We start from the raw sequence: 17,895 nt of genomic DNA on the forward strand, positions 1-17,895 counted from the left end.
TTTTTAAATCAATTTCACGAACAAGCAATGACCAATTTTTTCACTTTTTTATTTTTCCTTCCTCTCGGAAAAATGTATACTCTGTTCGACTAATGTCACTTATTTCAACACGATTGGTCAGGTCATCGTATATGTAGTGGGTAACACATAACATGACTAAAACCAGCAGAAGCAGGTTGATGTTCATAGGCAGAAATCAGCAAAGAAAAAGATTCTTGAACATAGTTTTTTTTGTATCATATGAGCTCACCTTCACGGCAGCTCAAATCACAAACGGCTCATGCGCAATGCAAGGTGGTATATAAACCAGCCGAAAATACGTAAGTTTTGCAAATTCTTTCATATGATGTAACTGTTCGGCTGGCTTATATACTCCATGCATTTTTGGTAGGTTAATACTTCGGCTGGTTGATTTACTCTCGTAATGCAACGGGGCAGACTGCTCAATTGATCCTTTTATTTCTTATTCAACATACCTGACAATCAACGCCATGCCCAAATTCTTCGCAAAGTGGTCCAATCTTTGCCAATTCATCCTTGACCAGGTTTGTCATACAGATCAATGACGCAATCGTAGCCAGCACAAGTACGAGTCCATAAGCCACACGAGAAGCAGTCGAGTTTCTAAAAATAATAAGCAGGATTTTCGACTAAATTATTTGAAACAGTTTACGCAAAAATTCGAAAAAAAATAACGGTATCGACAATAGTGAATTTATTCAAGTAACGTACGGAGAAAAACTGCAAGTCACCACTCTAAGCCTGCAAATTTTTTGAGTGATCAATTCGTTTTTCCACTAAACAAAATGAAAATTTCGATTGAAAGACCTATTTCATGAGATCATCCATATAGTAACCGCTTAAACTTTCCAATATGTTTACGACCCAATTTCTTCAATGTGAAGCCCAATTTTTAAAGGTAAGGAAGTAACCTGCAAGAAGGACAAGCTGCACAGCAGAGCGAGCAAGCAGCACTGGAGACACAGCAGGCCAACGAAGAGGCAATTCCCCCGATACACATTGTGCTGCTCAGATTGTTGTTTGGATCTTGTAGATTTAAAAAAGACTAACTTGGTAGAAAAGTTGACGATTTAATCAAATATCTGAAAAAAGGAGAAATGATTTACACGGAACAGCATTTTAGCGAAACGTCAGTTTCCGTCAGTAGCAGGAAGAAACTTAAAGCTACACTATTTAAAATTTTTCTACTGATAGGCAGGCAATTACGCAGTAGCTTCCCTCTTAAATTCTGGCTGCTTAATTTTTTCGAATGGTCATTTAATATTTTTTCCGACATCCATTTTGAGTCAACCAATCTAAATTTTTTTAATATGCTCTGGAGCGCGCCGAATAAAAACGCAATTTTTGGGTCAAAACCTTCCAAACATATCCATTTTGGCTTGGCAAAATGCCTTTGGTTCTTTCACGTGTTTGTTACGCATGTTCCTAATTCAAAATCAATATTTCTCATGCTGTTTTTGTCTTGCATTGACTTGAGCAGGGTTTTAAATATTTCACTGCAAAACAATTCAAAAACTGAAAGCATGCCGTTTTGACTATGATTTTACGTACGGATTCAAAATTTCGTTTGAAAAATTGAGCCAGTTATTTTTTTTGCATTTTGTAAATTTCGTCCAAATGACTTTAGTATGTACAAGCATACACCAATACACCACATTGTAAAACACTTCTATCATGAGAATTTTAAAATAGTAACATTTGTTTCTTTAAAAAATGCATAAATTTTTGTGAATCAAAATACCGAAATAGTTAAAGCAGTCAATAGATTTTTTTTCCCGAAAGTTTCAAACTTAACAGATTTTTCCCCCAAAATTCATGCACTGACATTTTGAATCGTTGATGGTTAAGCAGTTCTCTTCAAACCAGTTTTCGCAGAGTTTTATATTTCAACAAAAAGTCTTTGTTCAGTTTGACAGCATAAAAAATTGTAGTATCGTCTTCAAACAAAACAGTCTCAACTTCCTTGCAAGACAATGTCGAATCATTGATATACATAAGAGAAAAAAGCGGTACACACACGAAACTGGTTTGTACTCAGACTTTTTGCCATCTATTTCGACATATCGATAACTATCAGCAGAGTAACTTTTCAACATGTCTAAAAAATTTCGCGAAATCTTATACGTTGCAGCGTTGCCATTGAATATCATGACTTACAGTGTCAAACAAATTTTTCATATCCATATACATAGTAAATCCAAAATTCCATTTGTCAACTGCTTCACGCATGAATTCAAGGAGGTTGAAATGCAAATTGGTTCAGCAAAATAATTTTTTTCTTGATAATTTCGAACATTCGATTCTTAATGAGTTTCTTAAAACTTTCGCCAGGATGGCAGTAAGCGTATTGTCCTGTAAATATCACTCTTTTCAACCTCCGGCTCTACGAATCGGGACAACTTTCGCCAATTAGAAGTGGGAGGTTACCGTTTAATAAACATTCCTTAAAACTTTCAGTCAAAAAATGGCTCACAACAGTACAGCATTGTTCACGATTTTACTTGTTATGCAATCATGAACACTAAAATTTTTCTCTTTAAGTTTTTTAGAATTTGGGCAACGTCGTCCGACCAATCTCTGTTGAAGAAAATGTTCTGGGATCCATTTCATTAGGAATTGGTTTGCTGTCTTTGCAGAATTGTTTAAAGGCTTGAAAAACAAATTTAGAATGGTCAGACGCTTGGGATTTCTTTTATCAATATTTCCTCGTTTTTCTTTGGATTTTTGTAGACTTTCATGCAGTATGAAGAAAAAGTTCAGTAATTCATTTTTCATCGCTTAAAAAAATCATTATTCTGTACTTCAGTTATTTTGAATGAGAGTTTCGAATTCACTGGATGATTCAATATAACAGGAAAGTGATTGCTAATAGATGTTCTAAACGTTCGAATGTCATAGAAAAATTTGAGTCATGGTATGATCAATGCATGTACTTGACGATTTAGTTACCCGGGTGGGCGATTTGTTTACAACACCGAAACCACAGCTAATGACAAAGTTCAGATAATTTAATGCACAACCATCAGCATCCAGAATATATATTGACATTCAAGACTTCCACATATAACAACTTCGTGCTTAAGGCATGTCAACTCAGAAATGACTGTAAGATGCAAGAAGTTGTTTAATGGAAAAAAACTAGTTCCCGATTGAACTATAACGCAGAAACAATTCCGACAACAGAGTTTTGAACAAGGTACATCTAGAGTGAGGCAGTCACCTTTTTAACTGAGATATCTGCCATAGCTGTAAAAAGCAGCTAACCTATTATCTATTAGTAAATACGAGACAGCAAAGAACGCGCTATAACATAGATCAACTTCAACACAGATTGTTGAAAACAAATTAAAAAATTAGTGCGAGTAAAGGCTGGGAGAAAAGACAAACAACACAAGAGTTTGCTTGTGGAAAAATCCGTCAGTGAAATTTGAACTTTATTTTTAAAACTGATGACCAAAGTTAGGTTAGAGGAAAGGTCGGTAAGATGAAAGGTAGTTTAGAGGAAGACGCCCCGATAACCCATTTCTGGTCTTTACTAGCACTTCACAAACTCAACCACTATTTCCAAGCCGACTGAGATGTCTTCCATCACTAACACAGCTTAAAACTCTTTTGATTGGATACGCACTAAAGAAGGCAGAACTTTTGCTCCGATGAGCAACCAAACAGAACTCTTCAGATTGCAAACCTGGCACTGTAATCCAATGCAAGCAAAAACGAGGCCTGATAGTATAGCACAAGCTACTGTTGAGCAATGAAATCAACCAGAAGCAAAATAAAGTCTTATTATTTTTCCCTACACCAGGGAATGGCTTGCGAATTTTTGGAATTATATCTCAAAGCGGATAGAGCAGCAAGCATAGCTTTACTATATAAGATAATATATCGATCTCTGAAAACATCAAACTCGGATCTCCATAGCTCCTTCGATCTCAAATCAAAACAGAAATGGACGAAACTTACCCAAACCAGTTTTAGGGATTGAGTGCTCTAATTTAAATGCTACAAAATTACCAAAACAAAATAGCAATGGAGTCGAAGCAGAGCTTCGTCTCACTTGCGATACTACACAAACATAGCATCTCAAACTAGCAGACAAAAACGAAACGACAAAGCCACAAAGTCAAACAAATAATTGAAAAAATGCCGAAAAAAAACCACAATTACATAACTGTCATAAGGTTGTCTCGAATGAAGTTCAATTTAGGAAAAACACGTCCAGCAAAACAATCGCCGGTTTAGAAAAACACGTCCAGCAAAACAATCACTGGTTTGGAATCGCAAGTATTTACAAGAATTTCTCGAGCTACGTCAAAAAACATGGGTAAACTCCCGATGACTCGAAAACAAATTTGTGGTCACCTAAAACTTTCAGCTATCAAGTTCTTTAACTTAAAGACATTTCCCTTTCGTGTGTTTCCGGAGGGAAAAAACCTTCTCTCCACTCACCGGTTTAGAAAAACACGTCCAGCAAAACAAAATACTTCTGGACGTGTTTTTCTCCAAAACACTTCAGGTAGCTGATAAAACATCAACCGTAATTATTTAGGCCGATTTAAGATTTTTAGCAAAATAAAAAAATCAACATAAAAAAAATGTGAGTCATGGTAAGCTTAAAAATTACTACAGGAGTAAATTAAAGTACTTATAACTACAATGAAAATTGCTTACAGCAGTCTAAAATTCCGTGCTGTGGGAACTAAGTTGACAAAACAATCAGATAAGAGAGGCCTATATTGTTTTGAAATGCAATAGGTTCGTATTGAAAAAAAAAACTGTTCCTGGGCGGACTCATACCTTTGCCGTCCCAAGCGTACTCATTATCTCTAGGCTAAGTGTACCGGTGAAGTCAAGAAAATTAAATTTTTACACAGAGGCGAAGCTGTGTTTTGCAAACGAGAACACCTAGCGAGAACACGACAAAAAGCAGATTTATAAAGTGAAAAAAGTTAAAATAGAAATCCTCGAATTAGTAAAACTTTGTATGGGCTTGAAACCTTCGACCTCAAGATTTGGAGTCTCACACGCTGCCCTCTCGGCCACGAACGCTAAACAACCGGCAAACACTAGTCACAAATAAAGCAGTCACATAATGCTAACAAATTGCCAATCGTAAATTGCACTGGTTAAGAATTTTTTTTTCATTTTTCCTGTTGGAATTCAGTGTTCATTTCACCGAGCTTAAAATAAGCAGCCCACTAGTGAAATGCTGTCAGTGTTCCCCCTGGGGGTTAACAATTTGGCTTCCAATTATGAATGCCCAAATATTTTGAGTGTACGAGATACGATTTCTTTCAGAAAATTCAAATTATAAAATAATATACACGTTTTGAATTTCCCAACCCTGTAGTTGGCTGCTAACTGAGTACTCTCAAGGGTTACAAATCTTGCCTCCAAAGATGACTACTCAAATCCTTGTAATTTTCGAGATATAAACGATATTTCAGATGTTCGAGAAATGGTTTCTTTTTCATTTTTCAGAAAACTTTAAATTCTAAAAAAATCCAATGAATTGAAAATCCCAACCTTGTTCGAAATTGCAAAACTAAGCAGTTCCAAATTACAAATCTTGAGTTCAAATGCGACTGCTCAAATGCTTTTAGTTTCCGAGATGCGACGTTTGTGGTATTTTTAAAAATTGTTCAATGAATAAGTTTTCCGAAATTCTTTTCAAAAAAAATGACAAAAAATCAGATCTCGAAAACTACAAGGATTTGAGACGTCATAATTGAACGCAAAATTTGCAACTCCTGATAGTACCCTAACAGAGCCTCAATTTAGAGATAGGAGCCTTAAATTTAGTGAAAGTTTTTCATATCTAAATTATGAGCGGTCATATTTGAACGCAAAATTTACAACTGATAGTACCCTAAGAGCCTCACTATAGAGATAGAAGCCTTAAATTTAGTGAAAGTTTTTCATATCTAAATTCTTTTTTCTGATAATATGAAATTCCCAACTCTGTAGTTGGGGGCTGTGAGACTATTGTCAGTGATCGCAAATCTTGCCTCTAAACGTGACTGCTCAAATCTTGGTAGTTTTTGGAGATATGACATTTTTCATGTTTTTTTTCGATTTTTTTACGAAAACTTAAGTTTGAAACTTCTCAAAAATTGAAACTCCCAGTGCTATCCTTGGGTACTGTAAAAGTACTCGAAGGATTTTCAAAATTTAAGACCAAATGCGGTTGCTCAAATGCCTTGAGGTTCCAAGATGTGACGTTTTATAATTAATTTTAAATATTTTCAAAAAACTTATCACAAAATTTTATGGATTTTCAAAATTTGAATTTAAAAAGTTTTGAATCAAAAGAAAATAAAAAAATTTGAAATTAGCAACCCCGTAATTGGGTGCTGTCAGAGTACACAAAAGACGCAGATCTTTTTTCCAATAGTTGCGGTTTTTTATGAGATGTTAAAAATTCGAAGCACCGGAGGTGCGTTACACGCTATTTTTCTTTGAAAGGCGCAAATTTAAACGAGAAACATGAGCTCATAGTAGAGCACAAGCTTCTCTTGTGCAATAAAGCCTATCAAAAGCGAAAACGGCATTAATTTTTCTCCCGGTATCCGCGAACCCTTTCCGACTTTTTTTTGAAAAATAGCTCAAAGCGTGCAGAACAAGACAGTTTGCTAACATTTTATGAAAAATTAATTTATGTGACATTACCAGCCTCGGATAATAATGACCTGCATTTAGTTGCTTATTTTAAGGTTTTCCCGATTTTTTAGAGATTTTTGAAACTGAACTCCGATTAGCTGAAACGAGATTTCAAACAACGGCCACCGCCTCTTGGTAAGTTTCGCCAACAACTTTAACTTTAAGCTGGCGCAGATGATATATTTTTCAAAGCTGACTCTTTGATCGAAAGGTTTCTTTGTAGACTACGCAAACTACAAATTGTAACTACATCTGCAATAAAAACTATTCCGGACTTGATTCATTCCGTCAAAAGAGAATTGATTTAAAGAATGATGCCCAACCATCTCTTCGGGGATGTCTTCAAAATTAAAAAACAAATCATTACAAAACATTTTTTACTTAGAGATAATTACTATAGAGGACTCAGTTTAAATGATTACATTCAAATCAAGGCCTACAAAACAGACAAGTACAAAAACCGACACCATTTTCTACACTAGAATACCAATTGTATTAGACTTGATGCAAATTCTACACAAAACACATTGTATGTCTGCGATAATGTATCTGACGTTTGACAATTGTGATTGGACCAGATCCTGAAATTACTTTCGATCCATCTCGCCTGTGACCGCCTCCTTTGGGTTTTCGGCTGCTGCTTTCGTGTCGTCTTTCGCCTTCTTCACCTCTTTCTTGGGGTCAAATCCCTACAACAGCATCAAAACTGATTAGAAAAAATAGCATTTTAGCCGTTTTTAATTTTGAAACACATACTGAGCCTTCTATTAAATCTAAGAATAGAATGTCAGGATCTCTACTTAACTTCCCATCCCCCTTATTGCAAAAGAAGGAATTTCGTGACTAGGTACAAAATCTGTATATCCTTAATCATTGATTTACGGCCTTCTAGGGGTGGTTCTTCTTTATTTTTACTAGGTATTATAGGGGTTTTGCAATCTGTTATATTAAATACTTCGCTCAGGTCAAGATCTCCCTAACGCAGAATCATTTCCGTTGAAAAACTATTACCATGTCTACATTCATAAATAGATCTTTTTGGTTAATCGATCGATTTGTACCAAACCAAACAATGTCGTTTAATTAATATACCGCGTTAATTGATATTTAGTTTTAGAAATTTTATTAGATACAATTTTGATCAGCCAAAACGATCCTCGTCATGAACATACGAACCTGCGTTCATATGAAAATGGGATTTAAATTGCAGAGGAACAAAATTCTAATGGTGGGGGAAAACCGCAGAAAGGAAATTATAGTCATAGGATAGGACGCACCTTTACGGCTTTGGTGATTTTGTTCACAAGTCCATCTATCTCTTTCTGGCCATCTAGCCCCGCCTCCACTCCACCCTGGTAGATCGAACAGGGCAGACAACAGTACACAGCCAGAATGTCGAAGAAGATGTTACCCTCAACTCCTAAACAAAACAATTTGTTTTAATTACAAAAAAAAACAATTTCTAATAGTAGAATGAAACCACATAGAATTAACTAAAAAAACTTGAAAATAAATTAACCTATTGACTAAATAAGCCAAAAGAAAAAATCCTGTTGCTGTGCAAAGAGCGATGAATGTTCAGATGAGGTCATTTAAATGGGAGGGAAAACACATATTCGTGTGTTTTCTAAGGTAGGGCGACAATTCGTAACAGTCGATATCTCGTAAGAGACGACAATTCGTAACAAGCGACAATTCGTAACAAGGCTTTGGCAAGTAGATTACGCTTGCTCCACTGCGCTTACATCCGACACGAGAGGAATAGAACGCGTGAATCAGTGTTCCTAGCTTAATCTACTGTTACGAATTGTCGCGTCACGGGTTTCTAGGAGGCATTATTAAATATAGCCAACAGATAATTGGGTTGGAGAACATTAATGAGCTTTCGAATTTCGAAGAAAAAAAACATATCACGTTAAAGCTCTTTGAATTACTGTAAATGTTTTATGATTGGCACTTTTTTCTTGAAAATATCAAGTTCGAAAAAAACTGAATCTTTAGGTAACCTTTTTATTCCGCTGAAAATTCAGAAAATTAAAACTCAATTTTGAAACCTGAAATCATTCGCGTGATTCGTGACTTTTTAACTTTTGCTGTAAGATCAAAGTCGAACTGCGAACAATTTACTTTTCCAAAATAAAAAAATCGTCACAAACTATATGAGTGGCAATAAGTTCGTTCTTCTAAGCATCAATTGGGGTCAAAAATTGGGTTCAAGTGAGGTATCATATGAAAAAATTTTCAATAGTTATTCAACCTGCAATGAAAAAATTGAGTTGTTAACAAAAACTATTTGAAAAATATTTTTCTGACAATTTCGAGGAAGGAGTATGAATGTTAAAGGGCAAAGTGATGCAATTGCTGTAAATATTTAAGCCACAACTAATTCCAGAGGGATTGACTACTGAATTCCCAGTATTCAGAAGTTTAAACTGGAAAACACTAGCAACATTTTCACGTGTATCAAGTTCTTCGTGGTTTCTTTTTTTTTAAATGCTCAAATTGTAACTTTGTATTTTCTTGGCCAGTTCATTGTTATCGGAAAATACCTTGTTTTAACGTATGCCAGTGAAACATTGAAGAAGATTATTTTCATTCAATTTTCTGTAAAAACCTTCTTTGGGCTTCCTAGCAACACAATAATGAAAACCAAAATAATTTTCCAACTGTTGGTTTTTGTTCCTAACACTATCGAAAGAAACAAACACTTTGTGACATAGGCTGCATTTTCACCAGATTTCAGAACCTGAAAGAAAGCTCGTAGGTGGTCAATCGTGGAGGCATATTAAAGCCCTTTTAGTGATTCGGATTCTTGAAAAAGAAAAAAAAATTAAACGGAGGGTTGAAACACTGACTTAAATACCTAACTATCAATAAATTTCACGTTACTGCAGTTTTTACTTCCTAATTTTTATAGCTTAAGCCTATTCAATTCCATCTCAATAACAAAAAATAACAGAAAACTTGCAACGAAAAAATATTCAATTTATTGCAAAAAGGAGACACAGAGACGAAGGGTAGCTTTTTTATGAGACTCCGTCCTACCTACTGAAGGACCTTCGTTGGAAGGGGTGCCACCCATTTTTTTTTCTAAGTCGCTCCCACCTAGAGGAGGCGGATGACATAGTGAGCCCTCCGAGGAGGGATTTCAACCCCACGAACATCGTTTTAAGAGACGCACGTCTTACTTAATCGACCACGGCCGCCCTCGAAGCAGAGCTTCGCGTGGCAAGCTAGTTAACAAGAAGCTGTTTAAATAACCGAACTAAATCTATATTGGAAGGGACTATATCTATCAAAACTTTCAAAAGTTTGTCTCTATGAAGTTCATTTTGTGCAAAACATGTCAACAAAAAAGCCACATGCCAGCTTTAAAATTAGCATCATCATAAAACTTGCTAAGTGGTAACTAAACATCAGAACATACTTGGGTAGACAGCCTTTGATACGAAAAAAGAGTAGTCAAAAATTTCGACAAAATTGTTATCCGCAAAAAAGTCAGAGTACCCGATTATAAAACACTTGCTGTCACAAAAGGCGTGATCGGAACATTCTGTCCTTGCACAGCAACCGGCTATCGTTGTACTTTTGGGTCAATTTACTGTTAACAAAAATGCCGCTTCAGATCATGTTTTTTGTTCATGTAAGACGCGTTATAACTCGAAAATATAAAATTTTATAAAGCAGTCATTTTTGTTCTCTTAATCATAATCATGCAATGGAATTTATGCCTCACGGCGAAGTCTCAAAATTAGGTCGCTATTTGAATAGATGAAAGATTGACATCAAACCAAACTAACGGAAACTAGCAAGCCCATATAAAGATGAAATTCTCGATTTTTCTTTCAAAAAGTCAACAAAGTATGAATTTGATTTCAATTTAAGTTGATGGCTTCAACAATTCCGCAAAAAAGTGATTTCTGGAAGCAAGCTATCGAACCAATGAAAACTTGAGCAGTCCAAACTTTTTGCATAGCCGACAATGGCTTCCAGAAATCTAAGCTATTTCAAACAAATTATCACGTTAAAAAATATAGAAACTTTTAAATATATTTTGATGGCTTGAATAGATAACTGATTTGCAAAAAACCAAGTTTCAGATGATCTAAGCTTGGAAATTGTTCTGAAAGCTTGAATTTATTGCGAACATAAAATAATAAAATTTTCTGATGCCAGCTATTCAATCGATCAAACTTCAGTTTCAATTGCCTCTGAACGCCTAAACCGAGTTTCAATTGCCTCTGAACACTTAAACCGGCGTGCTAAAACTCAATTTCGCAATTAAGCTTCAAAGTTCAACGCTGGACTGAATGGATTTGCAATTGAATGTTTCGCAATTGAATTTTTTAAAGCGAGATATCAAACTAAGAAACTTAAATTAATTCGATAGCTAACATTGGTTGGCAAAAAGTCATGAACTAAGCTTTTCAAGTGATGAAAGCTTTAAAAATGTTCAGTTTTGACTTTCTGAATTATTTCCCAAAACATTTCTTTGCAATTTTTTTCGACAAAAATTTTATTTAGTGTCTTTTAAAGCAAGCAATTCAATTGCTGGAAAACTAAAACAACTCAATTAGTTTTGATAGCTTTCATTGGTTCGTAAAATGTGGAGGTTTTGGAAGCAAACTATTCGAGCAAGGAATCCTTGAACCAATCAGTTTGTTGTCAAAAACTTAATGGATTCGTTACAAATTAAAAGCAAGCTATCATGTCAAGAAACTGAAGCACTTCGTATCAATGGATTCAAATGGTGAAAATTTGATAAACTTTTTGAAGCAAAAAACGCAAGCGTTGAAACTTTCAAAAAACTTCAATTTAATTTGATAGATTGAAGTGATGAGCCATACATTCAAATTTTTCACTTATTGAATTCAGACACATTTCAAGTTCTTTTGATGACTTGAATTGATTCGCAATAAGTTAGCTTAATGTTGCAATCTATACAAATATTAAAACATTCGACATTTTAATGTGTTTTGATATCACGAAAAGATTAATTGACAGTCAACTATTTGAATGCGTCTGACATAAATCTCGCCATGATCAACCTTCCTCGCCTAAAATTTTGTAACGCGTTTAAGCAAGATTCATCTTGCTAAGCTTAAATTAATTTTCTAAGTTTTGGTTATTACTAAACATGTCTTGCAAAAATGAGCCGGTCCTATAAGGTAAGCATTTATCAGAAGCAAAAAAAAATATTCTCAAAAACAATAATCTCAGCAGTAAATGAGCACTGAAACAGGTATGAATTGGTAATTGAGCCCACAAATCTAGGGTTAACGCCCGTTGAGCCAAAAAAATACTCATTTTTGAAGTTTCAGATTATCCCTTAACACACGAATAAAAGTGCAATCACTATTCAAAATGCGCCAAGTGAGGAATCAAAGCCAAATACTTGAGCCGAATCAATATTTTAGGTAAGAAAAAAACAAAAGGAAAACATATTCATCCCGACACTTACAACAATCACTTAAAATCATCTATGTCATATAAATATAGTAGATCAGGATAGACATGGGGTTCATACGAGCCCATTTTAAGTTCCTTGGATCGAAAAAAAATTTACTGTACAATTTTTAACGGTTATTAAATACCATCATTGAGCGAAAACTTAACACTTTGAATGCTGCGCTCTAGTTCCCCAATAGCAAACAGTGAAATATCTTTTAAAACTACATTTTAACATATTATAGAAAGTTGCTTTGGACGTTCTGGTACTCTTAAAGAAACAAGAGTGTTTGAAAAATGTTATAAGGAAATAAATCAATTGGTGTACAACCAATAGGAACACCAGCTTCAAACAAAACGGGAATTTAAAATTCAGACTTACACATAAGGTAACTGATGACCAAACATGTCTCTTTGCAATATGATTAAGTAACCTTGTTTAACTAGTTGTTAACCTTAAAAAGCTTATGTCCCAATTTCATAACGCTTGATAATAAGGAGTGAACACATGAATTAACAATTTCTTAATTTATGAATCAAGATATTCAGGGAGTGATGAACTAGGATATTATCATTATTATTATTATTAAGATTTTACAGACTAGATTTACTTCGTTTCTTGATCACCCAGGCGGAAACAGACAAAAAATGACTCCGCGAAAAATTGACTTTAGTCTTAAGGAATAGTTGCAGAATTGGAGTTTAGTTTAACGATGATCGATAACGGAGAGTTACATTCTCGAAGTAGAAAAATGAAATGTGGTCATAACCCATGAAACTTGAACAGCTCACAAGATCTTATTGTGTCCAAATTCCTTAGTGACAATGACTAATTTTGCGAAGAATTTGATTGAGCTATTAAGTAATCAAAACAATTTTATATGAGCTCACCTTTAGATGATCTGATCCCACTCCTCCAGCATGGCAAGACACAGTAGTTCACAAAGGGAAGAGCCGCGAGAGTGATACACCTCACACCGTCTCCCTTGTCCATAGCCTCCTCGGCCGCCATGCCGAACACGTGGATGGGGAAACACCACGAGATCACACACAATTTCCAGTCATTCAGACATCCCCCGACCGAGCACAGACCCACTTTCCAGTTGCCCATTTTAGTAGTAGTTTAGTACAATTTAACAAATACGGGTGCAATACAGATAGGTCGGAAGGTTGGGTACTTTACTAGTACTAATAGTTTTAACGTGTTCAGAATTGGGTTAGTAAAATAAGAAGTTACTGTATAAATAAAACTATGCCTAAATACTGAGGGTAAGATATTACTGGTAAGGTTGTGGTCGACTCAAAATTGAAATACAGCTATATAGGACAACGCAAATTCACAACTAACTTTTGCAACTGATAAGCGGTAAATTTCGGTTGAGAAATGCAGTTTTTGAGGCGTCACGGGTTATTTGGGGGTTCAAAAATGGGTAACTTAAGTTTTACAAGAACCGCTCTGGTTGCGATTGAAGAACCGAAAATCCAACAAATAAAACAATTTATAGGGATTAAGTGACCTAGCAAAACAAAAGTTTGTTTAAGGAGAAGCTATCAACCAATTGCAAACTTGTCCAAAACTCATTCACTTTTATGAATCTCTCGACCTGTGTACAACCCAGGCAGTCAAAGGCACGCTTTTACGGTTTAGAGCTATGCAGTTTATTACCATAAAGTCAAACCCACTTTAAACTGAGCCCAATTCATGCTTCAGTAAATTAAACTTGACAGGTTATTACCGCTCATAAGTCTTACAGTTTCAGCAGAGACTTATCTAGTTTAATGTGTACTCTTACCTACAGGGAGCTTTGTGGGTAGTATTTCGTCTGGCTCACAAACAAAGTTCACTTACTTATCAGCTCGAAAGTTCAATCCTCCGAGAATCAGATTTCACACCAAGCAATTTAAAACAAGATTCAATTGGTAACCTTTTCTAGCTTTCACAAGGTTTATAAATTAATCTGGGTACACATAAACGTTGTGCGGTCCACTAGGAAAACGATAAGAGCAATAAACGAGAACAAACACAATCTTAACGCACAGGTCTGGTTAGATTAAGTTAACTCCTCGACTGTTTGTGATCATTCAGGGGACACGAAAAGTTTATGGAGTTCACTCGAAATAAACTTCAAGAAAACCAACACGTTTTCCTCAATTGCGAAGACAACAGAAAACACACCACAAACATGAAATTCGCGGCAGATTACTACTAAAATCAGTCTTCTTTAAATATGAACCTTTCTGGTTGCTATTTTACAGATAAGACACCAAAGCCAATTCACAAAATTACATAAAAATAGCAGAGAATATTCCGACCAGAATGCCATTTTTTTGCGTTTTTAAATTATTTCAAGCAGAGATGTAAAGCGGAGCTTCGATGCACTTACGATACAACACAAATGAAGCAAGACACGCTAGCAGACAGAAAATGATATGCCAGCTAAAAGTATAGAGAAAATGTTTTTAAAATGTCGTACAAGCCAGATCTATCAACTTTCTCATACGTTTGCCTTGAACTGGCTTGCATGAAGCTCAATATGGGTAAAAAAGCCAAGTAGGATAATTTCCAGATTCAAATTAGAGCGCAATTAATGATAATAGGGTCAAACGATAAGTTTTTAATCCTCTGAGAAATCTGAAAAATAAAATCCTAACTTCGAAAAAAATTATTCATATGTTTTTGCGCCCTTTGTACTTGCGTAATTGGAGATAAAAATTGCTTTACTTTTAGCAAATAAAGTTGAAATAAACTGAAAAGGTAATTTTTTGCTGGCAGTATCTGAGTTTCACAATGAAGGTGTTTAATTGGGGTCATTTTTGAGCAGCCAGTTCAATTGTAAGTGCTGTGTTTTGTCGAGTTTGCAGGTCTTTTCAACGAGAATTACTCACTGAAGGTGTCCATACGGGATCTGCGCAATTCAGAACACTACGCCCAATGGCCTTATATGTGATTTTAGAGTTTCTGCATCCTCAGCTAGTGCATGAGAGCTTTTTCAGCAAGTTATTGCGTGTATGGAGTTCGTTTATCACTGTGGTAATGCGTTCAGTGAAAGTAAAGAGTTAATCAAACGTGACTCCTAGAATATTAGGTTTTTGAATGGTGGGTAGAGGGTTGCTTTCAATGATCACATTAGTTTGATTCTTCATTTCTTTGTTCCAGGTTTTATGAAAGTCGCTTAAGATTAGTCTACAGAAATTTCTAAATTGCGTTTCGGAAGCCAATTGTTTAGAGCATATAGATAGGGCTGTACCTCTAGTCCAAAATCAGTGGTTTTCGGACCAGTGGTGGTGATAGAAATGTCATATGCACATGTTGCTACTTTGATGTTTTTGGCAGATGGAACGGGCATTGATGACATGTAAATACTGAACAGAATAGGCGACAAGGCTCCCCCTTGAGGTACACCTTGTTTCGTTTGTCACATTTTTGACATAAGTTGCACTGCCTGGTAAATACGATGTTTTATTTTTTTATTCTGCGTTGTTTGGAAGAGACGACTTTTCAAGATCGTGCAGCAAGATACCGTGATCCACTGTCGAAAGCTGTAGTAAGATTTGAAGCAACTAGGAGTGTCCTGTGTGAAGGACGAGGTTGATTTAGTCCATTTCTTATTCAGTGGCTATGCAGTGTAAGGTAGTGTTTGTTGACCTTTGACCTGTGTTTTCGAAATCAGTGCTGGTGATCTGGTAGTAGGATGTTGTTGAAGTCATCCAGCAGGATTGTTTCAATCAATTTCGCTACTCGGGATAAGAGGGCTATGGGTCGGTAGCTTTTTGCTTCATCTATGCTTTTGCCCAGATTCAGCACAGGAAAAAGTTAACCGGCTTTCGAGTTTTGCGGAATGATTGAGGAGTTCAGAGTGAGTGATATTAGTTCTGTAAGGAACTTGATACATTTATCACCGAGATGGTAAGATGAATTGGCGCGAAATTATCGGGCCCTAAAGCTTTGCTTTTATTGCTCAGTTTAATTTGGTGACGAACTGTGAGACAATTTTAGTGGACTCATGACGTATTTCTTTCAGTCTGCGGAGCTTGCTGCGTTTCTCTTCATTTGGACAGGGCGGTGAGGGCTGTATTGCTGATTAAAGAGATTGGCACATTTTTTTGAATCATAAACTGGTTTGTTATTAAAGTCTATCGGTTGATTTAAATGTTTTCACTATGTTCATTGACAATTTAATTTAACTTCAAAATTTTCTCCGGCCGCTTTAATAACAACTTTTCATTATATAACAGCTTTTCGCTCGTTTTAATCGCCAAATTAGACTGAAATCAAGAAGTTCATACCGATTTTCACAACACAGAAAACGTTCTTGAAAAACTTCAACATCAAATTGTGACTGAGAGACCTTTGAGTTGGATTATCGTTTGTCCCAATATGAAAATTATTTGTTGTACCTAATTGTGTGTTGATACAAAAATACAAACAAGGAGAGCAAGTAGCACATAATGTTCCAACCAAGCGAATTCGGATAAAGGAACAGAAATGATCTGTTGATGTTTTTTTATTAGCGAAAGGGAACTGACTTGGCTTCTGAGCCATCGAGAACATTTAATTATAGCAGACGATTTAGATCGGGAATTCAGTCTAAAATTTCAAGGCTCAACTTTGGTCTGAAGAGTGAAACAGGGGCGTTCTTTGATGTACCTAAAATTGGGCAGAAAAACCAATAGCTTGTTTTTCGAACCCATAGTTTCAGTGACGAACTGGAAAGATAAACGAACCCAAATACCAAGTTCTGGGCTGTACCACATTGGGCTGTACGAGATGATTGGCACAATGTAGCTTCTATATTGATTCTTTTTGGCACGGCAATTTGTACAAACACCGATTTTACGATTTTTAGTGGAAATGCTTTAACTGCTTTCTCACATCTATCCGCGTTTGTTGACACATGCATATTCTTGACACAATTATACCGAGGCTCTTTTCCTACTCTGTTTGTTCGAGTGTTCTTTCATTTGTCGAGATTTTTGCGTTTCCTTTCCGGTTCAGTAATTTACGTTTTTTGATGTTCATTGTCATCAGGCAGGTTCTGGCTAAAACATTTCCGTATTTTGACTGCGTCAACTTGCAGAGTGATCGTATTCGTGCCAAAAACTTTACACATAGGCGAAGCTACGCGTCGCACACACAAGCCAAAAAACGACAAAAATCAGCTATTAAAAATGAAATTCGAAACGAAAGAAGACTTGCAACGTTTGCTGCGGCTGATTCAAAATTACGACCAGGATAATTAGAGTCGCACAACCTCGCATCTGCGCCAAGGGACCTTGAAACCTTTGTAAAACTAGCCACCAATAAAGCAGCTACATATGCTAATAAATTGGCAGTGCTATGCAGCAAAAGTTGCACAAGATATAAAAATACACAAACTTCGCATGATATAATTTGAAATGTAATAAATTAAGGGCAACCACACTGACTTTACATGAAATAAATTGGAAAGCATGAAGCGATATTTGGTATAAATTATGCTTTTAAAATCGCCAGATCTATTGAGTTGGGAAAATTTAGAAATTAAGTTTTCATGATTGTGCTGTTGTTCGAAACAAATAGCTTTGATTTCGGTTCATTTGACCGTAGTGCATCTTTTGAATTAAAACGCCCACTGTGACATTCGACCAGAATGGCCAAAATGCAATCTCTGCAGAATTCGAATTTTAGCAGCGAGCCTTCCGGATTGGTGATTATTAAGAATTAAGAACGTTATTTGAACGATCGAACAAAACGTGAAGGTTAAAGGATTCGGGAATTGCTAATTT

At 35.8% G+C, this 17,895-nt stretch overlaps 2 protein-coding genes across 2 annotated transcripts in view; both read right to left on the minus strand.

The window, feature by feature from the left end:
* The window catches only part of LOC134855741 (probable serine incorporator), a 460,860-nt gene that overhangs the window by 5,688 nt on the left and 437,277 nt on the right, over positions 1-17,895 (minus strand). Inside the window, exons 2-3 of the mRNA XM_063872250.1 lie at positions 933-1,105; positions 477-624 (exon numbers count right to left, since the gene is read on the minus strand). Of these exons, the coding sequence (XP_063728320.1) occupies positions 477-624; positions 933-1,021 (237 nt within the window). The 5' untranslated portion in view covers positions 1,022-1,105. The remainder of the gene's footprint in view (positions 1-476; positions 625-932; positions 1,106-17,895) is intronic.
* On the minus strand, positions 7,042-14,219 carry LOC134841531 (uncharacterized). The gene is made up of 3 exons (XM_063857564.1): positions 13,021-14,219; positions 7,959-8,101; positions 7,042-7,370 (listed from the first exon to the last, which is right to left on the minus strand). The coding sequence occupies exons 1-3, from the start codon at positions 13,238-13,240 to the stop codon at positions 7,269-7,271; spliced, it is 465 nt and encodes a 154-aa protein (XP_063713634.1). The 5' UTR covers positions 13,241-14,219; the 3' UTR covers positions 7,042-7,268.

The sequence above is a fragment of the Symsagittifera roscoffensis genome, chromosome 1 (genome assembly GCF_963678635.1).
Source record: "Symsagittifera roscoffensis chromosome 1, txSymRosc1.1, whole genome shotgun sequence".
In the NCBI taxonomy this organism is placed as follows: Eukaryota; Metazoa; Xenacoelomorpha; order Acoela; family Convolutidae; genus Symsagittifera; species Symsagittifera roscoffensis.